The sequence below is a fragment of the Anarhichas minor genome, unplaced genomic scaffold (assembly GCF_050575085.1).
Source record: "Anarhichas minor isolate MPS153535 unplaced genomic scaffold, ASM5057508v1 ptg000011l, whole genome shotgun sequence".
Classification (NCBI taxonomy): Eukaryota; Metazoa; Chordata; class Actinopteri; order Perciformes; family Anarhichadidae; genus Anarhichas; species Anarhichas minor.
In genome coordinates, this window is record NW_027466457.1 from 6,182,809 (window position 1) to 6,210,009 (window position 27,201).

General features: G+C 40.8%; 1 protein-coding gene across 3 annotated transcripts; it reads right to left on the minus strand.

Moving 5' to 3' along the window:
- Window positions 1-1,700: 1,700 nt before the first annotated feature.
- On the minus strand, window positions 1,701-26,071 carry chd2 (chromodomain helicase DNA binding protein 2). Of its 3 annotated transcripts, XM_076089052.1 has the most exons (42): window positions 25,882-26,071; window positions 24,434-24,500; window positions 24,245-24,315; window positions 21,736-21,795; window positions 18,442-20,334; window positions 14,889-15,123; window positions 14,207-14,293; window positions 13,975-14,036; window positions 13,415-13,531; window positions 12,942-13,124; window positions 12,676-12,815; window positions 12,362-12,587; window positions 12,159-12,259; window positions 12,014-12,055; window positions 11,727-11,902; window positions 11,506-11,630; window positions 11,168-11,384; window positions 10,989-11,078; window positions 10,681-10,871; window positions 10,375-10,563; window positions 10,099-10,261; window positions 9,813-9,965; window positions 9,211-9,282; window positions 8,784-8,933; window positions 8,544-8,695; window positions 8,358-8,454; window positions 8,178-8,270; window positions 7,898-8,071; window positions 7,545-7,714; window positions 7,416-7,457; window positions 7,164-7,303; window positions 6,938-7,076; window positions 6,706-6,856; window positions 6,316-6,438; window positions 6,102-6,239; window positions 5,673-5,813; window positions 5,322-5,438; window positions 5,035-5,213; window positions 4,847-4,946; window positions 4,547-4,739; window positions 3,992-4,232; window positions 1,701-3,453 (listed from the first exon to the last, which is right to left on the minus strand). In XM_076089052.1, exons 5-42 carry the CDS (start codon window positions 18,501-18,503, stop codon window positions 3,168-3,170), a joined length of 5,457 nt encoding a protein of 1,818 aa, XP_075945167.1. In that variant the 5' UTR covers window positions 18,504-20,334; window positions 21,736-21,795; window positions 24,245-24,315; window positions 24,434-24,500; window positions 25,882-26,071; the 3' UTR covers window positions 1,701-3,167. The 3 variants fall into 3 exon arrangements, 2 of the variants coding, with proteins under 2 accessions (XP_075945167.1, XP_075945166.1); XM_076089051.1 differs by lacking the exons at window positions 21,736-21,795; window positions 24,245-24,315; window positions 24,434-24,500; window positions 25,882-26,071 and having other exon boundaries at window positions 6,102-6,224; window positions 18,442-18,518; XR_012953370.1 differs by lacking the exons at window positions 1,701-3,453; window positions 3,992-4,232; window positions 4,547-4,739; ... (32 more) ...; window positions 14,207-14,293; window positions 14,889-15,123 and adding an exon at window positions 16,980-16,994 and having other exon boundaries at window positions 25,882-26,059.
- Between the last annotated feature and the right edge of the window lie 1,130 nt (window positions 26,072-27,201).

A 27,201-nucleotide genomic window follows, 5' to 3' on the forward strand; every position in this document is an offset into this window, starting at 1 on the left:
TTTTCTTGTGTTTTCATGCGAACACTTTCCATTTTGAACTTATGGCGCTCAGCTGCAATATCTGGAAATGTGCAAGTCCTCCACGTAGATACAGTTACTACTCTGGTACAGTTCTACGGTCATTTATCCTTTACACTGAAGTATTTGGCAGGCTTTACTGCTGCTATTTGGAACATGTAATGGTGCAGTTTGACAACAACAAAACAAAAACAAAAAAAAGTCACGCAAACAAATGATTGTAATGTTGAATCTTGTGTTAATAGATGTAATTTGTGTTGTGAGTTTTACAGTATATGGTTCTACATTTGAAATGTGAGGTTGTACATATGTTTTGTGAGTTTAAATTTGTATATTACCAGTTGTGTTTTGAATGTATCACTCCTGTTTTTGTACATCAGATGTTTTGGTGAATGTGAACTTTTTTTTTTTTTTTTTTTTTTTTTGAAAAGGGATTTCTTACAAAAACATGAACACCACAGAACAAGATCTTCTTTACTATATACAGTACGGAGGAAGTGATCAAATGCTGGTTGTCATCACTTTATCTAAAACGTGCTGAATGCAGTCCACATCATCTAGAAACATGTTCTGGGGTGTTCGTGTTTTTGAGTTTAAAGCACTTTATGTTTTCTCTTCCATTTAGCTCTTATTGTTTGAATTTCTGTGTCAGACTTGTAGATGGTAGAAAAGAGTTTTAAAAAATAGCTGAATGGGAAATGCCAGAAATATCAAACTCTTTGTTTGTAAAGCAAATGCGGTGCCACACGCCAGCTGTTTATAATGTAAATTATTTATTGAATAAAAGAAAATGTCTTGTTGATGAGGTGCCCTCTTGTCTGTTGCTGTAATAGTCTGCAGTGTTTGACTGCCCCCTGCTGTAAAGATGTAGTCGTAAATGTGAACAAATGTTTCTCTAAAGAAGGATCTTAAACTATGATTTATTAGTCAAAAGTCAAACTTACGTTTTGTATAAATGAGCTGACAGTGACATTGTTCTTCAGTGCAGATAAATGTTCTAAAGGAGGATGTTACAAAAAGAAGAGGAAATTAATTTAAAGCAGAAAAGAACAAGATAAAGGTTGAATTGAAGTCTGGGGGGAAAAAAGGACATCTTTGAATTTCCACAAAGTTTCACACGTTTCTCTTTTCTTTTAAAACAGAAAAATGATAAACAACCGACATACATCAACGAGAAGAAACAATTTTGTTTGTCAAATATACAATCTCCCAACTCCAGCACTGACTAAGTCGGAAGCAGAATGCCGAAGGTGTCGGCTTCATGAACACCTCGTTATGATATCCAGGATTTGAGTTAATTGTAGCATACAAGAACGCTTATTAAATACTTTCCCTACAATTAAGTTGACATGATCAATATATGCTATTAATAAACATATGTAACATTGAGTGAGAGCCGTCAATACTGTAAAATGTTTCCATAACTGAACTCGAAGGTCGACGTAATCTTCCGAATAACTTTGAATTCAGTTTTATTTATTGGCTTTCAAACTGACCATAATTCATGTATTTCACAGCTCATGTAATACCTAATATAAGTAGACATTTATGAATGCACACTTATGTCACTTATTTTGATTGATCGTTACACAGCAATCCTGAAACTCTTCTTTGCAGAGGAGACGACGCGATGAAGCAGTTCTGAAACTGAAATCAGGTGGACGAAAATTAAAGTAGACACATTTTCAGTGTGTAACAAAGTTTATTACATATGTCCAAACATATGTACAGCACATTTACTCACGAAGAGTGGCTTTGTCACAAATATAAATTATTTAGACTTTCAGAACATGTGATACAGCAACAGCAGCTCGCTTAACGTGGAAGGAAAGATGCGCTGGTTTCACTGTAATGGGTCGGCCAAGTGCCCCGGACGAAACACACGTGATTTCTTCGACTTTAGGTTTTTACTCATCAAATCATCAACACTTTTTGGAAACCACGTGATCATCACCAGACTAAGTGGTCCCTTAACCAGTTCATTTAGAGCAACTTCCTTAAAATGAGACTGTAATACTACACCCTGGCTTCAGTAGGCCCCAGTACTGTCCATGTACAACATACAGTATGATAATACACACATAAATAAGGCACAAATGGAGAAGCATAAAAAATAAAAAAAAACTGAGGGCCAGAGCAGGTTTGGCACAGGAAAAGAGTGACCAAAGGTAATAAACTTCAATGAAACATCAGCAAATCCCTGATAACCCTGAAACAACCTACCAGCAACAAACAGCGTTACCAAACCATAGAGAAGGAACATGTTTGATCACAGAGTGTTTTCAGACAGCATTGAGGACTTACACACTGGAGGTGGGAAGATGAAGTAATGAAACTACACTGAAGTACCTTCCTCAGCCACCAGAATACTGAAAGGCAACAGAAATAAAGGATTGTCCCAAGTTAGTGTTATCAGCTCTAATACTGCTTACAAAGCTTCCACTGGGCCTGCTAAGAGGGAAAAGTGGTTTAAGTGGACCAAAGCAAGAGGATTGCAATGATTTATAGAGCTACGCAATTACAGAAATAATGATTATTTGTACACGAGCGATAAGAGTTTGATAAAAAACATTTTCAGACGACTTGTAGAGTGTTTAGAGGAAACATACTGGCTTCGTTGCCCATTGTAACCCACGTGGTGATTCGGTTCAGCCACACGTTCACGGTGCAGATGAGGACGAACGCGTTACACATTCTTTCGTATTGAAATCTTCTACTGACATCGTTTGTCAATACTTACAAGTTAAACACAAAAAAAAAATGATGATGTCCGTGTCATGCTTCCTTTGGGAAAAGAATCCCAACATTTACCATTCAGCAAGGCCAAAGCCTTCAGGCACTTTTAGGATTGAGATCAGTTCGTGTATCCTAAATTCTCCTTAGAAAATAGTCCATGGGACTAAGCATCCATAAGCACTCCACTCAGTCTCACCATGGTCGACTGATTTGAGTCGATTCATTTAAATATAGATGCTTCTTTTAGTTTTCTTTGTCATCTTGAAGATGACAGACAAACGTCTTCCTCCAGGGCACCGTTCACAGCCAGTGTCACTGGGGGGTAAAGAGCAAAACAGCTTTGCTGGTAAAGAGGGTACATGTTGAGCTTATGATTGGCGAGTCCAGACTCCATCAGCAGCATTGGCATCCTTTTATGTTTTCCTGTTGTTCCAGTTGGGATCTGCCGTGGCATTGGGCTCTGCGGGCCGCTCTGGTGGAGAGCGGGAGTCCTGGGGAGACTTCTGAGCCTGCGGGGAGCGAGGGTCCAGCGGCGGGGGAGGCTTGTCGGGGTGGAAGGGCCGGCTATAGTGCTCTGGTCCAGGTGGACCTGTTGGCCTCTGCTCTGGCATCCTCCGGAAGTCCTGCAGAGGGCCTTCTCTGCCCTGGTGGTAGTTGGGACGGAATTCATCAGGACGCCTTCTTTTGGGATCTGAATGCCTGAAATATAATTTATAGCATGTTTTGTTTTAAACCAGTGGTAGGACATCGGGCTGTGCAACTTATTATGATTATGAAGTGAGACAGTGAGACTGTCGACTGGGCGGACCGTCCTCAGCTTAGCATAGTCAGCAACCCACCCAGCGAGTCTTGAAACACAGTCTCGTGTGACTTTTCTTTGCCGTGTCATCACCTTTCTCATCAATATAACCAATGTGTTTGTGATTAAATTGTTTACACAGAAAGTTCTTCAGAGGTCCAGCCTCTTATTTCTGCCCTCAAAACACAGCAGGTTGATGCATTTAACTTTAAAATGCTGGCTACAAAATGTTCTTTTTTTAAACGCATGACGTTTCCAAAGTGAAATGAGTAATCATGTTAAATAAATCGGGATTATTTATTTATTACTATTATATAAAGCAGAAATAATCTTGATGATGATTTTTGCATCAATCGAACAGCCCTAGTAAGACACAATAGTTCCCGATATTAAGACCCCAAAAACTAACCTGGAACATGTAATCAGAGTACCTCTCACCTGTCATAATAGGGCCTGTGGCCCCGGTGGTCCCGGTCGTTGTTGTACTGCTCGTACGGCCTTTTCCGAGGCGAGCCGTCGTTGCGGTAACCGCCTGAGCTGCGGTACGAGTCTCCGTGAGGTCGCCGATCACCGTAGTGATCCTTGTAGCGATCGTACGTGTGATGTCGGTCTCCCTGCCACGACTGGTTGCTGTTACTTGGGTAATTGTATTTACGGTCCCTCTGCCAGTCTCCTCTATCTGTAATGAAGCGTGTCAAAAATAAAGTTAGGTTATTCATTTAATAAATAACTTTAATTAAAGATCAATGTTTTTGGGGAAAAACATTTAGTTAAATAAGAGGATGGATACCACCCTGGTGTCTGTATGGTGAATATGAATCTACAGCCAGGACATGATTAGATTAGCTTAGCTTAGCATAAAGACAGGAGGAAACAGCTAGACTGGCTCTGCCCAACATTAACAAAATCTGCCCGCAAGCACCTAAAAAGCTCGCGAATGCTCACTTTGTTTTCTTCTTTGACTTTAACTAACATCATTCTATCCGTACGTACCATCATTGCCAAAGTGTCGCTTATTAGCCGAGTTGTACGACTCTCTGTGGTGTCCGTGGGGGCCCGTCTGAGACGAGTGAGATCCAGGTTTCGAGGACGACTGCGTGCCCGTGGAGTCTCTACTGGAACCACAGGGCTCTGGTCGGAAGTTTTTCGACCTCCCTCCAGAATCCTCCTTCTTCTTCTGCTCCTTCTGGAAACGCAAACAGGATATGTTCAGCGTTGGTTTTGTACGATACATTATGTTTACCTCCTAACACTTGATAAAGTGTCTACCACTAGAAATAGGAAACCACGTGCCTCTTCCTCGTGTGATCGCTTCTTCAGCGCCATTTTGTAAAGCTTGTGGAGCTTCCTGGCACCAAACTCCGTAAACTTGGACACAAAAATCCAGAGGTTTCTGCCAAAAGGGGAACAAATAATCATAAGTTAAACAGGTGAGCATCATAATTCATTACGCAAAAGGTAATAACGTCTAATCGTCTTACCTCCGCCATATTTTGACATGTTCAGGGTCACTGTAGGCTTTAAGGCACTCTGTGATTCGGTCTCCAATCTTCAGGAGGCATGTGCGGGTGTGCTGGAGCTGCTCCTGGTCAGACAGACCCTCATCTGGTTTATCCAGCTGCTTCAGGGCCTTTTTCACCGGCCTCATGCGCTCCTTACACTGGACACGTGTACAAAGTGCTGGTGTTATTGTAATGCACTGCTCGCAAGTTGCTTATCAAATGTCACCGGCTGAAGTCTTTGCACGGGAATGAAAGAAGAGACTTACTTCGCTGAAAGTGTCCTGGTCGAGTTCATCGTCGTCGTTTCCTTCAATGGGAACGGGGTCTGACCCAGCCGTTATGTGAACTGGACCTTGAGTCTTCTTCCCTTTGACTGCTTTAGCCTGGAAGACAAAAACAGCACACATGAAGACAAGCAACCCATTTCTGCCATTCATGCCGTCAATGGCTGATTCACAGGACGGTGACAGACTTCATCGCCATGTTCCTTTAGCTACATGTTGCGTTTCAATGCTATAATGAAGTACAGCATATAAAACATGATTCCATCAACCTTATATCCATGTAAGTTTGAGAAAAGCACACATGTTAAGGTCATGAATACTCTGCTGAAATACCTTCTCTTTTCTGGGCTTGGCACCCTTTTTCTCTTTGTCCCCGTCCTTCTCCTTTTTAGGAGTTCCCTGTTTTTCTTTGTTCTCCTTGTTGTCCTTTTTCTTTTGTCTTTTCTTGGCGGGGGACTTCTCAGTTCCATCATCCTGTTCCAACGCGAGACAGCGTGTGTTAAACAACGTAACAGTAGGTCTTACTACGAGAGAGGACTTATCTGGATTTACCTAATCAAGTGGAGCATTGCTCTGCTTCTCTAAAGATAAAGCTGACTTACACGTCTTTGTTAAAGTGGTTACTTTGTAGTTCCCTACTTCACGGGTCCTGACTTATAGTCTGGCGGGTCATTTATCCACCACTGCAATTAAGTTTTTGGTTCAAATCAAACCTCGACACAGAAGCACAACTAAGCCTACAGACCAGCAGGTGACACCGACCTTTACCTCGCCCTCCTCCGACGGGTTGTCGGACAGGCGGGGGGAGGAGATGTCGTTGCCCTGCTCATCCTTGAGGATCTTGTTCTCCTTTTTCACCCGAGGCTTCCTCTTCTTCACTTTGACCTTTGGAGGAACAGACTGGATGAGCGGTGTGCGGCTGGCAGGTCAAAGGCAAACGTCATGTGGTGAAAACAGTACAGACGAGTCAGCATACCTCCTCCCCTGCTTTAGACAGGTCTGCGTTGTCTTGTTCTTTTTTCAGCAGCTTGAGGAGATGCTCGGCTCTCGCCTGCAACTGCTTTGCCTGAGGCTTCTTGCTTGGATCGTCGGGGAGAATCTGTGCAATGGGAGGTAACTGTTAGTCCGATGATTGAAAGAGGTGCTGATTATAGTGCAAGTGCTAATAAGAGGACGGAGGAATCTAGCTGACCACAACTTATAAAAACAACATTCTCAAAGATTTTACAATATTTAGAACGGGCTAGTTTTGGTCCAAAAGTACAAAATAAATGCATGCGTTGAAGTCGAGTGTGTGCTTAATTTCTAATATTTCGATTTTCATTCATCTCCGACTTGGTGATAAAGGTAGAAATTAGAGATTTGCCTTATCAGCGAGTTTAAGGTCAGGATCCGTCTTGATCAGATCCCAGTTGCCAAAGCCGTGCTCATAGATACCAAGCAGGAGCTGAACGTCATCCTGCAGTTCCCAGTCTACATCAAAGTGGGCTACCTTGACTCTGCATGTCAGATTGAACCTGTGGGAAACACATTTGTCAAATGTAATCATTTGTAATGCAACGCCCGTGCTGCTCCTCATCCCTGCAGCGGTATCTTACTTATTTCTCTCGGCAGGATTGGAGGGCACCACTTTGTGCAGGGGCTCAAACTCTTCCTCGTGCTGGATGATGGACTTGGCGTTGACCTGCACTCCCGAGATCTTGATGTTAATTCCTCGCCGCTTCCCAGGACCTTTAGCTGAAATAACAACATGCGTGTTTGTTGGGGGCCCCGGAAAAAATGCTACGATGTCAAAGAAACGTTCACCAAGTAAAAGCAACATACCTTCAACTGGGTTCTCTTTAAGGTGCTCCTCGTGCTCCTGCACTGCAGTCACACAACTCGTATGAATCAGTTCACCGAGTCTCTTCAGGTCTGCAATGGATTTGTCAACCAGCTCAGAGTCTCGGGCAATGGCCTCCAACCTGGATACAGAGAGACGCACGTGACTGTTTGAGCTATTACGATGTCTAACAATGCATGCGATCCAATGATGCAGCCGTACATTTACTGTTAATATCATTTAACAAAGCTTACCTTTCGAGTGGAGATCCAAATTTCTTGTATGCCTTAATGAACCTGTTAATGATATTATAATGAATACATTAAATTGTGTTCACGGAAGGGAACTTCACTGTAGTACAAAATAAAAAGTAAGTACTTTACCTGCGGATCTCTGCATCAGTGAAACCCTCCACATTGTTTTTGCGGGCTCTGGGTCTGCCTCTCTTCTTGGGCTTCCTGTCGTCATCACTGTCATCAGTCTCACTTTCGGAGCCTGAGGAGCGGTTCTTCAGCTTGGAGCCCACATCGCTGTCGCTATCATTGGCCCGAGCCTGAAAACACAAGAGGGACCAGAGCAACACCTTATGACCAGATTCAAACAAGCTGCTGGAAGACAGAAAGCCGTGTAAAGTAGGATTCAGAGATGCAACACTTCATCGTGTCTGTTGCTGAAATGTGTGCACACATGTTAAAGTCAAGCAACAAAATACATCTGTAAGAATCCTTCCTCCTACCCTCTTGTTAGAGCTTCTGCTTCTGGGCAGCATGAAGATGTCGTCCATCTCCCGCTGCTTCTCCTCCTCCTCAACTTTGCGCCGCTGCTCTTCGGGGATGATGTCATCCCATTCCCGTATGGGCCGGTCCGCAAACTCTGGAACGCTCTCCTCCATGCTCGAGAAATTGGCTACCTGCAGCGACACGAGGAGGAAGGACGGGACAAATCAGATTTATGCAAGAGAGGGATCTTTGGATGCTTCACAATAATGCTACGGTATACAAAGAAGTGACAGGAACCTTAAACTGAGACAGAAGTTCATCCGTCGCACTTGAGCCCTGGTCACTTTCTCTTGTTTCAGCCAACCTCAGGATCTCCTCAATATCCATCTCCTACAGGAAGAAATACATTCCAGTTTAACTCCACAAATATGTAACATGTATTTTTAATGTACACAAGATCATTATTTGATGGAATACCTGCGGTTCAGACTCCTCTCCTTCTGCCTCTTTGAAGAGCTCCTCTGCACCAAACTTGAGGATGGCGGTCAGTTCTTCTTTGTTGAATGGGTTTGAACTGGGGAAAAAAAAGAAAAAAAGCAACAATGTTGAACACACAGAGGTTCAGTGTCCAAATATTGAACAAGATGATTTCTGACGTCTTACTTTGTGTTTGTGTCCGAGTTGCTGTCAAGTACAGTTCGACCAGTGGTGTCCATCCTCTGGATGACAAGATGGTCCAAAACCATCTTCTTCTTTGCCCTCTCAATGATGTCCTCCTCCACTGTCCCTTTGGTGACCAGTCGATAAATATTCACCTACGAGAGGAAAGCATTGATGTACAACCATCTTCTTCATTCTACGTCATATGTACAGTGAAAGTCATCATTTGGGGCGAAGGGTTACCTGTTTCTTCTGGCCGATCCTGTGAGCCCTGGCTTGTGCCTGCAGGTCGTTTTGAGGGTTCCAGTCAGAGTCAAAGATGACGACGGTGTCCGCTGAGGCCAAGTTTATCCCTAAACCTCCAGCTCTGGTGGACAACAGGAAGCAGAAGTCCTGGAAAACGGATGAAACTGTTAATACGGATGTCATTTAGCAATACGCCCACACACCATTTGGAAACGCCTGATGAATAATAAGAGCAAAATGGGGAAATAGTAATCGTGAATGAACTGCTGCTGTATATTTGATCCTTTTTACACCAGTTATAAAATACATCCTGCAAAAAAAAATGAACCGTATGTTTGCTTGAAACAGTCATCATCCCAATAAGATAAGACTCCTCTTTGTAATATGCTAATATTGAACTAAAATAGATTATTAGTATACATACCTCTGAGCCTTCTGCATTAAAGTGGTCAAGGGCTTGCTTTCGTATTTCTCCCTTTATGGAACCGTCGAGCCGCTAAGGAGGAGAGAGACAAAGAGAGAAATTGACATGCCATCGTACCCATATGTCTCCATGCTCAGACCGATCACATCAGTGTACACCGATGTCGACACCAAGTCAGCAAAAACAACCAAAGTCCAGTGACTTTACGGGAGTTAGTCTGGTCTCCAGCGGATAACAACTTGTTGATATAAATAACATAACAGGATCTCTCAGTCCGGCGGAGTACATGTGCAACAACACTGACATCTGACCCAACAGCTCCCTGCACTGTAAACACCAATAAAGACACCAGTCATAAACCGTCAGACTACACACAGTTTCTGTAGATAAGATGAGGTTTTTAGAAAATATGATGGTTGACGAGCTGACAGCACTACATGCTTCATTTCATGGAAAATTTTTAGCAAATAATAATAAATAAAAAAAGGGTAGTCTTAGTACATTTCAGTTATGTTCCAAAAATCATTTCCTTTTGGCAGAAAACCAATCAGACGTGTCGTACGGAGATGCACAATGAAGCCCTGAAGATGTTCACACCGTACCTGGAACGGGTAGCGATTCTTGGCGAGGTATTCAGCCAGAATGTCCAACATCCTGACCATCTGGGAGAAGATCAGGACTCGGTTGCCTCTTTCTCGGAGTCTGGTCAGCAGCTTGTCCAGCAGCACCAGCTTCCCACTGCCCCGCACTACACTCTGGAAAAAGGTACAAAGATGGGGTGTCAGGACACATGAAGAAGCACCGAGCCCTCACTTTGGACTAGTTTCCTTTGCAGAGATATCCTGAGGTGCTGCTGGGAGCTAAAGAGGGTTCAATAAGGAGACATACCTGCAGGTGTTCCTGTTGTGTTTCGCCGTCTACATCCTCAGGCTGTTTAATGAGGAAACTGTGGTTGCAGCATTTTTTAAGCTCCATAACGATGTTCAGGAAGCCAGAGGAGCTGCCTCGGGTGCCTTTGAAAAGAGCTCGATAGTTCCTCATTAAAATCCACCTGGAAATATTGAGGAACAAATGAAGTTAATGGGGAGGAGAAATGCAGCTACTGTACAAGACGCTATGAAAGACTGAAGTAGTAAAAGAAAAAAGACAAAAATACAATCATACTTGTAGAACTGTTTTTGCTGTGCAGTCATGTCTACACGGAGAATCTGCTCTACTTTGGCAGGGAGAGATTTCTCCACGTCTTTCTTAACACGTCGCAGAAGGAAGGGCTCGAGGACTTTGTGAAGACTCTGATAACCGTTGTCACTTCCTTTCCCATGTACATCGTCAAAATCCTCCCAGGAATCAAACCTGTTGTGCACGACAAAGATAACAGACGTCACTCATCCACGGCTGGGAGTCAAACCGATGGCGTTTCCCTGCTTTTCCTTGGGTATCATGTAAAAAAACGTATAAAGCGGGACGTACTTGTCAGGCATGAGGAAGTGCAACAGTGACCAGAGCTCTTTGAGGGAGTTCTGCAGCGGCGTGCCGGTAATGAGGAGCCTGTGGTTAGACCTGAACTCCATTAATGATTTGTACAGCAGGGAGTCGTCATTCTTCAGCCTGTGAGCTTCATCCACACCCAGAAACGCCCAGTTGATGTTCCCAAGCACCCCCTGCAGACAAACGTTAAGCTCCCGTAAGCCGCAGTGATCCGAATCTCTTCAGGCACAGACATACGGCAAAGAAAACCATAAACACAACCGTGAAGAAATGCTGATCCCTGCACGTACCTTGTCTTTGAGCACAATTTCATAAGTGGTTAACAGTGCATTGAAACGGATTCTTTTCGTTTGATGGTTGACCCACTCGTAGTCACGGATCTACATCGAACAGGAGCAAAAACACAAGTTCATGTAACCAACTCCGTAGAGACCACCAGACTTTGTAAGACATTCAGGATTCAACGTACCGATTTCCTGCTCATGACGTCACCGAGGTAGACCACCACGTTCATGTGAGGAGCCCAGGTTTCAAACTCCCTCTGCCAGGAGCTGAGCGTGGACAGAGGCACCACCACTAAGAAGGGTCCGTACATCTGATGCTGGTTAAACAGGTACGACAGGAAGGAGATGGTCTGGATGGTCTTTCCCAGCCCCATCTCATCAGCGAGGATAACGCTATTGCACCTGAGGATGGGGGAATAAAAAGGGGCACTTTTAATAAAAGAAAAGACAATTTTTCACACATTTTTCAAATTAGGTAATCAAAACCAACCCAGTTATATTACAATACTCATGTACACAGTACCTGCACCAGGAGTGGGCCAACCAGTTCACCCCATCCAGCTGATAATCTCTCAGTTGAAGGTTATCATCTCCAATATACGGCGGTTGCTCCTTCAGAGGAGAGAACCTCGGTCTTTGCTTTAACACCTGAAATGATCGTTAGAAAAACACATTTAACTAAGAGGAGAAAAATTCAGAAACAAATCATGAAGACTCTTCCATCTTGGGTCATTTCACTCTTACCTTGCAGTCTTTAGAGGGGACGGATTTACTGGAGATTCGGTTCTTGAAGCTGTCGATGCAGTGCTGGAACTTCCTTCCAACCAGGGCTCCATCCTCCCAGCTGCACTCTGAATAGGGCAGGCCCATCCACTTGCATAGATACTCCGGCTCATTGGAGGACGTCTTGTGACTGTGAGCTGTTTAATAAAAAAAAGCAGACAAATGATTATGACAAAAGTAACATTCAGAACATTTAAAAAGTCAACGGAATGCAACAGTGATGGTAAGAAATCAGCAAATGGACTTACAGGGGAACTCAGTGGATCCTGGTGTCTTCCCTGTTTTTGTTGCTGTTGATAATAAAATTCCTTTTAGTAAATCTTAAGTGTAATTTAAAAGATGATCTGCTGCACCGTCAGACAAAAGCAAATACGTCAGATAATGAATTAGTACCGATAATGCGCTCCACAATCTGAAACTGCTTGTTCAAGTCATATATGAGCTCCATTTGGCAGTTATGAAACTCTACATCCTCAGGAGACACTCTGCTCAACCTACAAACAAGGACAGAACAGACAGTGAAAACCCTCAAAAGATGAACATCAGTAAGACATTTGTATGTTGACGTGAGGACACGTGTGTTTTTTTTTTTTTACCATGAATTGAGCTCATCTTGTTTCTTTTTGTAGTTGTCCATTTTCTTTAGTCCCTTGACCTTCTGCTGCAGCAGAGTGTCCATGCTCTCCCACGTGTTGTGGATGTAGGACCAGCCCTTCCACTTGATCAGATAGTGAGTCTCCCCTTCATCGCTCTCGGGGTCAAAGCCTTCATTCGGGTCCCCGTTTTCCTGCACGGAATACCCAGTAGTGGTGGCCCCGGTGGCTAGAGGAGGAAAAAACAACAACTTTTAGACATTTTGATGAGATACAACGGCTTTCAAAGTAGAAAGAGTCAAGTAAAAATGCCCAACCTCCTTTTTTGCCCGTCCTGGTGTCCATAATCTTCTCAATGGTCTCACTGTCATCATCCTGCTCCTCCTCGCCTGCGTCCCCCGTCATTTCAATCAGGTCATCAGAGTCCGTTTCAAAGTCATGTTGGTCCTCTTTGTAACTGTGACACAACAGACCCGGGGACAAACATCAGCCTGACGTGCTGAAAACTAAACAACAAGTCCAGGTGGAAAGATTCACTGCACCGGGACACGGATGATGAAACACTTTGGGTTCGGAAATGCACCTTTTGACTTTTGTTGCACCCCTTTTTCGAGTCTGTCTCTTTGGAGTGTCGTCGTCGTCTTCGTCGTCGTCGTCTTCATCATCATCATCATCGTCGTCGTCTTCAGCAGAGGAGTCCTGTTTCCTGGACTTCCTGCTTTTTTGAGACAGTTGTTTTTTGTTGCTTGATGATTTGGTCTGAGGTCTGTAAATCACACAGTCAAGCACAGAAACACACAAACCACTTTAGGAACCAGCCTCCTGGATCATCGTCGCAGTGGTTTTGGGCTCTTTTGGCCGACTGTGTGTGGCAACATTTCTTTACGATTTTGAAAAATGTTTGTATCATGATTGGAAAACATTTTACATGTTGTATTTTAGACACCATGCTGCAGGTGTGAACTACTTCAAAGTAAAAGGGGGAACACAAAATGGAATGACTTGGAGATGACCAGTGGGTAGCTGTCTGGCAGCCAGGCCTCGCTACACTCTTACCTTCTAGCAGGAAGTCGTCTGGATCTAACTTTTTTCTCTTCCTGCTCACTGTCTGTACTGTCGGAAGCCTCCTCCTCCTCATCCTCCTCGTCTTCATCATTTGAGTTCCAGATATTTCTTACAACAAAGAAATGCCACAAGTTCACCCTCAAGGCCCATCACTGCTTTGACCAAATTTTAAATTTCATTAAATACTAGCCATAGGGTGTTCACCGCAAACCCAATTTGATCAGGGACGAGCCGATGATCGGACCAATCAGTTTTGATGTAAATGTCAAACCTCGCCTGACTGACTGAAACTAACTGAGCCCATTTTTAACAAACAGATACCCATTTACAAACAAGCTTAACATGATAACAATCACAACATGAACACAATGACAAAAACAGACATGAGTTGTGCAAAACTACAGTATGGATCGAGTGCTAAATAAAGACAATCTTGCTAAAAAAGGAGTTTCTCAAGTGTCTCAACATGGCAGAATTGAAAGAATAAGGGGCTGCAACATGAAATTAAATAATAATAAATACCCAAAGATGTTCTCAGTCTTCACACTTACTCTTTTTTTTTAACTCGGGATGATTTTCTCTTGGGACTCTCACTCTCAGAGTCGCTGCTCCCCTGTAAATACAGTCAGAAGAGCTTTGTTTCCACATGAACCGTAGCAGCACTTCTTCACAGCGTCCACTAGGTGGCACAAGAGCCTTGTTGATGCCAATAGATTGTAAAAAGCCGGGCCATGGTGAATATCAGTATTCTTTGTCTTTATTGTTTCAAAAACATCTGCTTACCCCAGCTCCGATGTTTAAACGAGCCGGCTCCTGTCTACTGCGGTTTGACCTCCTGACTCCATATACATCTGGATGTTCGTCCCACATCTGTAAACGGAGAGCGACTGCTATCAAGAGAGCCGCTGACTTTCTGTACCACTTTACATATATGTCATGCCCGATTATAATTTGTAGGAATGTGCGATCAGGCTGCAAATACTCGTTTCATTATCTGACTCTCAATTAATTGATTAGTCTATGAAATACTGGAATATAGCGACAAATGTCCCATTCAGTCAGAGTCCACGGTGGCGTTTTTAAGTGTCTTACTTTGTATTTTTTAGAGTTTACAAGTACATAAAACAGAGAAAACATTCACAATCAAGAAAGCTTTAAATAGTGATATTTTGTGGCTCTTATGCTTACAAAATGACAATGAAATTACAAATGAATTGTCAAAATAATTGCTTGTTATGTCTTTTGCAGCTACCTCGCCACCAGCTGCTACCTACTAGCTGCAGTCTAACATGGACACAAAGAGGGAAGTAAGAACCGTGGCTTAAAACTACAAACGTCTTGCATTTCAAACCTTCCTAATGACATTAAGAGCCCGATTAAACAAACAAAGTTAACAGGAAGCGCTTTAGAAACAGGAAGCGGCCACAGGAGAGCTTTCTGCAGCCAGGTGACCTTTCACCTTTACCTTCTTCACATCTGCCAGTCGCTCCTTCTTTCTAACTGGCTTGTCTTTCACTCCTGCTGTGGTTTGCTGTGATTTGGACTCTGCAGACTCGCTCTCGGACTCCGAGTGACCCTGTGACTCTGAGGAGCTGTTGGACTCGGAGTTGTGGGATCTCCTCCTCTCACTGCCATGCTCGCTCTCCGACTGACTCGCCGACTCCGACGCAGAGCGGTTGGATTCCTCTGAGGCCGAGTTGCTACAGGAACAAGAACACGTTGATTCTTTTCCATTTTGCAAAGTGCATTTGTTGAGCTCCATTTTACACCAAACAACAATTCTGTACACCAAACAACAACACGTGTGAGTAGAGTTGTGGCAGCAACTTAAAAAGAAATAAACTCAAAGTGCACACACTCTCACTGAGACATGGAGAAGAGCTTGATGGCATGAGTGAATGGTGACTGTCAGCTGAGAGGAAACAGAAACCTAATTACATCATGCAGCATCTTCTTTAGTCCGCTTACAGTCGTATAATAAGCTCATTCTCTCTAAGGCACACAAATCTGCTTAGTCCTTTTGAAAAGACGGACTTTTAATCAGTAAATTACCGAGTTAAAACTGAGTTTAACACGTCATCGCTGCTTTGAGCGGGGACTTAGTGCAACAATATTTCCTCTCTGCTAACCTACATTGATATAATAAAGTGAAATAGAAAGAAAAGGACAACACAGTTAACACTTAAGAGCCAGACTCTAAGAATCTTAGCTGATGACTCCTTAAACTGAAGCAGTGTCTACTTGTGACCCCTCGTCACAGGTTACGGCCTGAGTTCAATAAGTGTTGTGAGAATTTAACATAATTCAGATTGAAGAGGCCTGAAAAGCACGACGTATTCAGAGTATCACAAGAAAAAGGAAAATAAACATAATTTTTGTAATAGAAAAAAAGTAAAAAATAATCTTTATCATATTATGACCCCTCAGATTTGTCTTGGGTCTCCTCCGAACCCCCTGGTTGGTATCAAACCACCATCTCAACATGGGGAGTTTTCCAAATAAAAACTCAAAACAAGATGGAACATGTCAAGGGGTATATCCTGATGCAATTAAGTTCAAAATTGAAAAAAAAAGTATACATTTTGTAAACTATAACTCTATTAGCCTGTATCTGGTATGACTATACGTTAATGTTATGGGGGGCATCGATGGATAAAAGCTCTCCTGTCTGGGTTTCTCTGCGTGCAGTACCTCGTCTGGACACATGGGGGAGCACACTCAGTGTAACTCACTGCCTCACATGGATCTCTTTGGAGAGAGATGGGTTTATGTATAACTCAGAAACACATTTGTGTACATTTTTGATTGTTGTTTCATCTATTGTTTGTTATTTTTTAGAACAAAATAATTCACGTGTCTTACTATAGAATGACCATGACTGTATTCTGACATTGATAAAACAAAAATGTAATGTAATGCAATTCAAATCACTCCGACTGCTGTTAATGCAAGTATTATGAATGAGTTACTAAATTTCACAGCCTGCAATAAGCAGCAGCCTCGATTGCCTAACTCGGAAGTGCATGCCTCCTTCCGCTTTAAATGAGGTCAACAGTGGGCGGGACATGGAGGAAAATCTCGAATTATCATTGGCTGGCGTGTCACTAGGTGGAACTCTAGCCTATTAGAGCGCAGTGTGCAGGCCTTTAAACGTCTGAACTCTTCCTGTTCCTCCTCCGTGTAGTTCTGAGCTGAGTTTTAATACAGATAAGTGAGCAAGCTGGGCCCACAAAGCAAGGGCCATTTTGTGACTCAGGAGAGCATGTGAATATACATATATATGTATATAGCACTTTTATAATAATTTATGTTGCATTGAGTCAAAAGAGTTGCTGTTCTTTCTGCTGCAGTGCATGCCCACAGTGCTCATCTAGCAGTCTGTAAAAGTTAGGCTGTTATCAGTAGCAGAGGACATATTTCACACACACACACAGCTGAAAATACCAAAATGGCTGCCACAAGATCACACAGAAAACTACAAGTGCGATGTAACCTGCTGCAGTGTACAGTCAGTAATATGCTGTGAGGGTGATTACCTGCATTTAGTATCCAAACTTCTCTGTGTCTTTATCTAAAAACACAACAGGCTATTGTGATCAGGCTGCATTATTTATTGTGAAAACATGGCAGCAATCCTAACACTAAGAATGTATGTTGGGCCACAGCATTTATGCAATAAACACAAACATTTAAAATAAGAATAGTAATGGCTGGCCACTTGTGCAGTTTCTGAATTCCTGCACTGTTGTCACACCATGCAAATGCACCTGTTATTAGTTTTAAAACACATCTTTATTGATGAAAATAGGTGTTTCCACTCGTTTTGATATTTAAAGATTCAGATACCTGAGGATAATGAATACACAAAGTTTTACCATCTTCCTAAAAAGAAAAGCAGACAATACTGTGAAATATATATATTTAAGTGTCAAGACTCTTGGCCATAAGCACTTAAATATAATCCACCTGTCAAATAATACAGATGAAGCCAGATTTAAACAGAACAGTGTTATTCTGTAACATTCACAAGCATCAAACAGGTTCGACTAACACCATCAATATCCATAAAGCCAATATTAATACAAGAAGTGCCTTTTAAACATATCTGATGACAGTAAATGTGTGTTAGGGGCATCAATGAATTAAATATCTGGCTTGACAAGTGAAAGCAACCATTCAATATTCTAATAATAATAAACATTTGATTTCAGAGAAATATTTAAGACTGAAATAGTTCATAAGGCCCTAAAACTAAAGTAAAATCAACCTTCTCCTGAAAACATATGTTAGATAAGCATGTAAACATTGACATAATACACAGAGAGTAAAGTAGTTTTAAGTTTTGCTATCCATCTAAAACAAGAGAAAATTATATAAAAAGGCATTAAAATGTTTGAGATGAAGGGCTTGAATGAGCTGGAGTGAGTATAAGCTCACTTGGATTTCTTAAAACTCTCTAATTTGGTCAAAACTACAGGTCCAGATAAAAGCTTACAGATTTATGTAACAAAAAAAAAGAAAAAAAAAAAAAAAAAAGTCAATTAAAGCAACATGCAACCTGATTTAAGGCCAAAGAAGTAATGACAAAGTATGTTATATATAACACATCTTAAAGACTGACCATGAGTGACATCAAAGCAAAACATTGTGTGAGAAATAAATAAAAACCAAAGCAACAACGTGGATAAAATGGTGCAATGCAGCAACAACTAGTTAGACAAGGTCGTTACATGAAACATCTGTGACGGACCATCAGAACATAAAACAGGACAGATGTTTACCTGTGGTCTAACACTGAACATGTTGTGGGCAATGATCTCTTAACACAGGCCTGGAACCTCAGTATTGAGTGTAAGAAATGGTCAAATCAGGGTGTGGCTGTTAAACAATAGCAAGGTCATTCGTGACAGTGGTACACTTCTTTAAAACCACATCGCACACACACACGAGCAACCATGCTTGACATGTAAACAATCACAGCAGATATGAAAAGGGTATAAAATGTATAAGGATCATACCTTGATGCATTGCTTTGAGTCGATGCTTCCTCTTCTTGTTTTTTACTTTTATTCTTCATCATGGTAGTATCCTGAAAACCTTTTTGGTAGGATGATCTTTAGTCCTGGTATTTACTGTCAAAAAGTTAGAGCAAGCAGGAACTATCATAAAAGTCCCACAAGACAGCCTGTGCTCCAGTGGCAGTAAAACCCGCAGGCGGTGCGACACGAGTAAGAAAAGGGCATTAAATCCAAAGATTTGAGTATTATTACTTGTATCGCTAATTTAAAATACAGCTAAGAAATATGAGAAATGCTGCTATAATAGGTTTAATATCCAACGTGAGTCCTTCAATACACGATCAAGCCGCATGCAATTAATTATAACTGCGTCATCACATGAAGGGGTTAGAAAAATAACATTTAAGGACGAAACAAATCCGTTAATTATAAACGACACAATGTAAACAGACCGATTCAATTTGAAGAAAGGCTGTAACCTATAAATGAACTATTAGATTCAATCGTTTTTTTTTTTTATCCGACTCGAATAAAAACAGCAAGCTGTGAAAAAAAGAATAACTAAACAATAAATTAGAAATAAAACAAAAATAAGCTTTGGTTCGTAAAAGCTTTAAGGCCTTTAAAGTCTCTGCTGTCAGGCTGAGAGCGACAGAGAGCCGCTCAGTAAAGATGGAGGCGCCATGGCAGCCAGAGCTCAGTCTGGAAAACAACGACGAGCAGCTCCCTCTGCACACGGCTCGTTCAGCTCGACAAAACGGCCCAAAAAACACGCGAAAACGCCCAAATACGCGATAAAACACCGATCGTATGAACAGCACTTTAATTTTTTGTCAAAATCGAGCGGTCTCCGTCGAAAAACGGCCGAGAGAAACGGTCTGACGAAAGCCCATGGCACCCTTTCCAAGGCTCAGCCGCCATCTAGAGCTCCTTCCTAGCTCTGAAAGCTTCGCCTTTGATTGACGTTATTTCCATTTACCCCCACACTCAGGTGATGTTTAAGTCCCACCCCTTTTAATACATTTAAAATGTGCTTTTATATATAAACTTAAGTCATTTAAAGCCCAATACCTGAGGTTGAGACCTTTACTTCCAACTTCGTAAAAAAAGTACTAATACTTAGAGGTTTAAAAGTATATAAATTGGGGTTGCACCAATTACATCACTTCCTGCTCAGACAGGAAGAAGGACAACCAGGGGCCATTTTAGAGAGCCTTTGGAAACCATTTCAGTTCAGACAAAATCCTTTGTTGAAGCTTGCTAAATACAAAATGTGTGTTTTAATGGATTAAGCAAAGACTTTCCGTTGGGACTGATTGGAACAGACTCATTTTCAAGCACTTTCCCTTTATCTCAATAATCGAGTGATAATGTTTCTCCGTAGAACAACGCTCGAATAAGAGAGCATTACTTCAGGAGACTCATCAACCCAGGACGAAGCTAATGCTAATCTATGAATTAGCAAACATTGATAGTGCTAACCAAATTAATTTGTTGTACGGATTAGCGAAAATATTAAAACCAAGAGCCGAGCTAAAGGACTTCAACATTAGCCAAATATTACGCTCAATGTCCTATTGTGATTTTCTGTATAATTAGTGAAACAAAGCCAGGAAAAAAAATATGAGGATATACACTTTATTTAAAAACAACATTTGAAAATCAAATGTACAAAGGCGGATTTTGCGTTTCCCAAAAATAACAGTAATTTTTCAAAGTCCGCTATGCAGCCAGCAAGTGTCCATGTTGTCGTAAAAAATAAAAATCCAAACGTCAAAGTCCAGTCCAAAAAAAAAAGGTTTCATCGTGTCAAATTTTGGCTAACTGCCAAATCACTTTTCCATCTTCACGTTAAACAACGCTGTCTCCACTTCAGCAATATCCAGTTGACGTCTTGATAGGACAAAAACAAGAAGGAAACAATGTGAGGCCACAGTGCAACTGAAACCAGCAATGATTCACTGTCCAGCAGTTAAACAAGGCTCGCTAAACTAATACGCTCATTAACATTCAAGGCTAGATTTCACATGCGTTGGCTAACATTAAGAATGTGCACGTGTCATTCTGAAAAATGAGTTTGACCAAGTACAGTTAATTCTTTTGAAACTAAATTGCTATTCTCTTAAATGTCATCACATCGACAACGTATCGAACGCTAGCGACGGATTGTTGGATGTTTGTAATCCAGTGTCAAAACTTATATATTTAAGATCAAACTTGTTGATGCCAAACGGGGATGTTTTAAGTTCCAATAAGACATTCAATACAACTTTTTATGCATCACATGTAACGAATAAACACATGTTGGCAGGATGTCGCACATAGGAATTCTTGTTACGAGGTTGCACAGTGAGAAACAAGCCGTACGGGTAATGGAAGATCTGTCAAACTGTTGTAAGGCTCTGGATTGACAGTTTGGTGGATTCAAAGAAATCCGCAGAATGAAGTCCGAGTTGAGTAAATGCGACAACAATTTTCAAATAAATTCATCAACTGACCAACAGGGGTGTGCCGAGTCGAGAGATAGCCTAATTCACCACATGCAATTTGCATAATTCCGCAACAACAGTAATGTTCAAATAAATTACGATCAAAACACTCGCATGTGAGGAAACAACGCTGTATGCTAATTAGTATCCATATAGCCGTAAATGACAAAATGTTTACCAAAGTCATCAAAGCAAATTCATGATCGACCAACATTATCGCATCAAATAAAAGCAACCCTTCAAAACAGCAATTTCACACATCTGCTCAAAATCAGAAAAATAAATACCCTTGTAGCTATAGGTGTTGAAATACAGCATTAAGACAAAGTTGTTACACAGCATCGGCCATGTTTTATCCTTTTAACTTTAAGGCCAATAACCTTTCAGAGATCTTAGCAAAGATGGATGATATAGAAACTCCTGGAGAAAGGTGGGCTTTCTGTAAAGTACCAACAGGAGGCAATGCAGTCAATGTCCACACAAAGCCACAGTAAAAATAGCGTACATTATTAATAATGGAAGTAGCCACATAATGAAAATTGTTACGCGTGTACTACCATAAAGTCACATTTACAAAATTACTTTGTTTGTTACTCTACCTGCTGACATCTTAAGTCTTTTGCTAGCTTTTAGAACTAAAAGTGAATAGTAGCAATAAATAATCAAGATAAATGATGGGTACAGTGTGTTGTACTCAACCTATCTGAATGGGATATCGGTAACATTTCCCCGAGAGTCAAATTTTCTATTCATTATATTAATGAGCTCAGTTAATAAATACTTAATTCAAACAAAGAAAACTTACAGAGCTGTCTTCTTTTTCTTCGAAATTCGAAAATCTTCACACCATGTCTTCAGGTATCCGCTGTGGAAAAGATAAGAAACGATTAATGATACCCATATTAACCCATATTAACCCACATCAACACACAGATAGAGCCACTCAGTGGACCACTCAACGTGATTGGCGCTTAGGTCTTCGGATTATAAATGTTCTTTGCAACCGACTAAAGATGACGGACAAAACCAAAGTTTTCCAGCATACAATTATTTGAATGTGAGGAATGAGTTCATCTCAAAATACCGCAATAACTATAGATCAATATCTGATGTTCCACACGGCAAATGTTTTTGCTGGAAATTGATTTTAAAAAACATTGTTCTTTTTTAAACAGAAGCCAAAGTCTTTGACTTTATTGAAACCTTCAATACTGCAACATTCTAGATGACTGTTGCTAAAAAGACTTATTGTAAGCCTATTGTTGTGCGGGTTACACCAACATTGTGAGGTTTTTTTTTAAAAATCGAATCTTTCTCACAACAGAAGAAGCGATGCCAGTATGACTTAAGTCAGTGAAGCATATTTAACGAAGTGCAGCCGTGAACCCAACGTGTCTCTCGGTGGGGTTGGCTGTTCTTGTGCTGTGTGGCGCAGTTATGTGCTCTTGGGAAACTCATCTCAGAGCGGTCACATGATTGCAAAATGGAAACCGTTTTTTGTTTACATTATTCTCAAATCTACCAAATACATTTTCTCAAATTAAGAAAATCATATTGCTAGCTGTATGGTTTTGCTTTTATGTTCTTTTTGGGGAAAGTCTTGTGTTGTAAGGACTCCTGACAGTTTCTACAGCTCCTTCTAAAACGTTGGAAAAAGAAAACGAAAGAAAATATAAATTTGAAGAGGGCAGCCAAATAATTTAGTTTTCTAGACTCGGAGCAGCTTTCTACCAATTGTTGTTTTGTTTGGGAACGTGCATAGAAAAATATTTAATGTTTCATCTTCAGAGAAGATTGAATGGACTGTGAATCAGTGTAAATGTTTTGCTGTACATACTGATCAGAATGTGTTTCTCACGTTCATATTTAGGTAGAAACGTTTTTTGCAACACTGTTCCTTTGGAAGCAAATATCATTGCAGCTGCAAACGAGGTTGTGATTAACGAGGTTGTGATTTTCATTTGCATGAAATGAAGGTGTTGTCTTGAGAATGGTATCCAGGTGTCACATCAAAAGCAGTGGCACGAGGAAATAATGAACAACGCAGATAAATGCACCCCATGTCCCCCATTATTAAACGCATTTTGGACAGATGGATATTAAAATAACTTATGTGGCTGTTGTGATGATGCCGGCTGTGGGTCACAATTAAAATAGCCCTTTTAGAGTGCAACTGCCAAATTAGCAAATCATTCTTCTACGAAAATGCCACCAGTTTGCTAACTTACTACATGTAATCAAAAAATGTTAATGTAATCGAATTGGGATAGTTTGCACAGGTTGTCAAACTATTGACAGATGTGGCATCATGAGCGATGTTTAGCATCCAAAGGCCGACTTATACTAGGTGTCTTAGTACAATTCTTTAATTGGAGTAAAACTCTAAAAATGCCGAATGACTCCGGGTCAAAGGCCGCATGTCAAGTATCGTCACACTGCCGATCGGACGCATCAAGTTTACTTCTCGCCGAGGAGTCACAGTTAATGGCCTTTTCACAAACAACGCGCTCTAAAACCCAACGTTTCCAATGGCTTGCGCTACACCTCAGCGGCGTTTCGCTGCCTTGAGCAAAGCGTGGGCCCACTCGCCAAGCAAGTGATCGACCTTTGGGTGCAGAAACCGCGTGCTGTTTGAAAATGTCATGGTTTTAACTATGATTGATGAGCGCAATGTGATGATTTTCAGTTGTTATGATAAAAAGAATAGAAAGATTTTACGGTTAGCTAGCTAGTCGAAAGACCATCATTAACATTGTACATATCTGAATGTTATTTTTAAATAACTGAATGTTTACTACAAAAAAATACACAAAGGAATCAGAACTGGATGCATCCTATGATTTTTATCACGTTTCAGAAGTGTGCTTAACGTCAAACTTTTTTAATGATATGACAAAACCCCAAGTGTCAAAGTATTGTACACGTTATTAGATTAATTTACATAATTATTTTAAACTAACTACGTAAATGTCTCTCTCACGGTACGGTTCTTAATCACTTACACATTTTTTATTAATATGTGAATACTTGCCACATTATACACTAGGGGGCAGAAATTTATTTTAGTCAAAAGAAACTGTGATAATACAAAAACAAAATAACACGCAGTGTTAAGCTGTATTTTTAAATAATGACATACACATAAGTGAAAATATACACTATTCACTCTGTTTATTCGGTTATGTATGGGTTAAATAGTAGTCAGTAAAAAAAAAAACGTCAATTTGATTCGACAAATTCGAAGAGCTCAATGCACAGATAACATGCAAGGAATTTACTGAGCACATTTAATCTATTTTAAAACATATACTTACAAATCTCTGTTGCAGTGCGAATCTCCCGCATCCTTCGAGTCACGGCTCCGTGATGGTTAAATGTCAACCCCCTTTAAAAAGATAAAATAACGGTTCAGAGACGAGACGTGACAACAGCACCCCCTACTGGCTACACGTATGAAGCAGTAAGGACAATGGAGCTGGTTAGTCGGGTTAAACGGTACATACCATTTAGCTCGGATCAGATGATCCCTTTTCTGCGTTGACGCACATTTGCTAAACTTCAAGGGAATCCCTGCAAAAGACAAAAACATGATTTATTTTAGTAGTTGCAATTAACAAAAATCGTAACATGGGTCAGCATAAAATGCGAAATTTAATAGGTTATTAGTTAAGATTATTTTTGAGAATGTTTCAGGGCTCATTAAGATATTAAGAAAATTCTAAATAACTCGTAGCATGTGTAGTTGGAAAATGTTTCATCTTTGTGCACTTTGGCGGCACAAAATGGAAGTAAATTAGTGTTAAAACGGGAACCTCCTACTCAGGATAGACATTTTGTTATGTGCAGGGTGGTAGTAATCCTTTGGATTTAGCAATATAGCTTAAGATGTAACAATCTGTTATAAAAAGATTGTATGTTATCAGTTTTAGTATCTGTAGTATTTACCGTCACATGTGGATAAATCCACAACCTTGTCCGTGAGACTGTGGTATTAAAATGTATTTATTTCTTTATTTAACATTAATACAATATTCTGAGTTTCCTCAAATTCTCACTGAAGTGTGGCTTTCTAACATAGAAGTCTTCCTTTACATGTCTTGCCGATGTTAATGTAAATGGTAAACAAAATTAATGTACATATTTAAATTATTCTCCATTCAGTGTGATAAAGGGTTAAAAGCCAACACCCTATTTTGTATTTCGAAGTACATCTAAGCTTTTATCACATACAGAACCTTTATTTGGCAAACAAAGCAAGTATAGTTTAAGTATTGATTCTACAATAGACGAATTCTTGACAATAGTCATATTTAGAGCATTTTGGCAACTTGTCACAATTTATTTATAATCTATTTATAATTAACAACTATTTAGCATCCAACACTTTCTTAAATATGGTTAGAAACTACAGCTATACACTCAAATCACAAATAATGTAAATTATCATCAATTTTTTTATATTTTTTTGATGTACAATCCGAGGAAAAACCTCAAAAAACTAATTTACTGAAAAGAAACTAAATAAAAACGCTTTATCTGGAAGTGTTGGTGGTTACGAGTCTCAATACAGCGTTTAAAAGAGTAAACGATGGCTGCACGAGACGTTTATGTCGAGTAAATTCAGACACGAGCATTTGCCCTTTTCAAGGACAAAGCACATTTTAAATGCGTAGGTTGAAATAACTCTAAACAGGTGGAGAACAAACGTGCCTGTCAAAGTACTAACCACGTTAACTCGAAGTAGAGCTAGCAAACATGCAATTTCCATGAACTAAAACACAAATAAATGCAGTTAACGCTCTCTGGGCCGGTTTTTGTGCTCTTCGCTGAGAACACACCATGGCCATTTTTTACAACACTGCGTCTAACTGTCGTCCTATCCACCATTTTGACGAACACCCGAGTCGTATTTTAACAGCTACAAATGTCTTGATTGCTCGTTAGTTCTTACCCATGTCTCAGGCCGTGGCTACCCGCCGTCATCTACCCGGTCTTCTGTCGTCTTTTTGGGCATTTTTAGTCGTTTTGGTGGGTCTTTCGGCCGCATCTTTTCCGCCCTTCCTCTTCTCTGTTCTCGACGCCCCGCTCCTCTGTAGTGTGTGTCCCCCTCGCTCCCTCTGCCTGAGCTCATATCCTTCAGCGGCTCTGCCCACTTTGCGCTCAACGTAAGCCAAACTCCACTTCCTCTCCAGCCCCATCCAGCTAACTCTAGCAGCCTATACTGAGCCTCAAAAAACCGCCGAAACTCTTCTTGCATTTAGCTGAGCCCAAAACTATAACAAAACATAAAACAAAAAGTGCCATTGACAACACTTTATGGAGGAATATGAACACATTCAAACAAAACTGTTATTGTCATCAACCACGTGACCCACTGATATGAAACTATTTGTAAAGAAAAACATCTATGTATTTATAAAACAGTGATACATAGTAATATATTTAGATACATGTTTAGTGGTATTGCTGTAAATATGAAGATAAATGCATATTAGAAAAACACATTTTCCTCTTTACACTGGTCCAGTGTGCCTGTTTTCAGACTAAATAATGCCTTTCCTCAAAACACCTATATTATGAATGTAGTAGGCCTACGCTTTGTCTTAGGCCTTTTTTAAACACGTTTGATAAGGAGAAAGATAGTGTATTGTAAATGCAGATCTGTCAATAAATTATCAATAACATGTTTATGGTTTATGTAGCCCCATAATTCAGACATCAGGCTTAGTTCCTGATAGCGATGTAGGCTACCTGACTATGATGACCATGTCATGGTAATTAAGGAGTGATAGGGGCCATGCATCATTCTCTGACTCTGGATAATAATAACTGAACGTGAACGCCTGCCTTGCTTGTGACGAAATCAATTGAGATTGCATATATCATTTGATTTAACTGAAAAAAAAAAGTTTGAACACAGTCTAATGGGGACAACCAAAATTAGCAAACGTTGGCTGTTCAGTCAGTGCAGCCTTTCATGGACAGTCCATGGAGTCTGTGGTATGCACTCCACCCCCATCACCGACCAATGAGATGTGTGCCACGACAGCGCATGCTCTCTGCAGAGGAAGATTTCCTTAAAAAGAGCTTCAGCCTAGCAACAAGAGAGCCCTCTCTGCAAATGCAATTCCAGACTAGTAAGTAAAGTCAACACAGTCTTGTACTGACTGGCTGGTTGGATCGGTTTGAACAGGGAAGTGCTTACCCCACCAGATCCCAAAATAGTGTCTTTAACCTTTAAATCACCTGAATGTTGCAATCTCAAATTGTA

Excerpts from the sequence above, each read along its gene's own strand:
- chd2 (XM_076089052.1), bottom strand. The coding sequence starts at position 18,503 with ATGATGAAGAATAAAAGTAAAAAACAAGAAGAGGAAGCATCGACTCAA. Across the intron at positions 5,439-5,672 it reads CCAAGCCCAGAAAAGAGAAG|GCTAAAGCAGTCAAAGGGAA; the intron begins GTATTTCAGCAG and ends TTTGTCTTCCAG. Across the intron at positions 4,233-4,546 it reads GCGACACTTTGGCAATGATG|ATAGAGGAGACTGGCAGAGG; the intron begins GTACGTACGGAT and ends GCTTCATTACAG.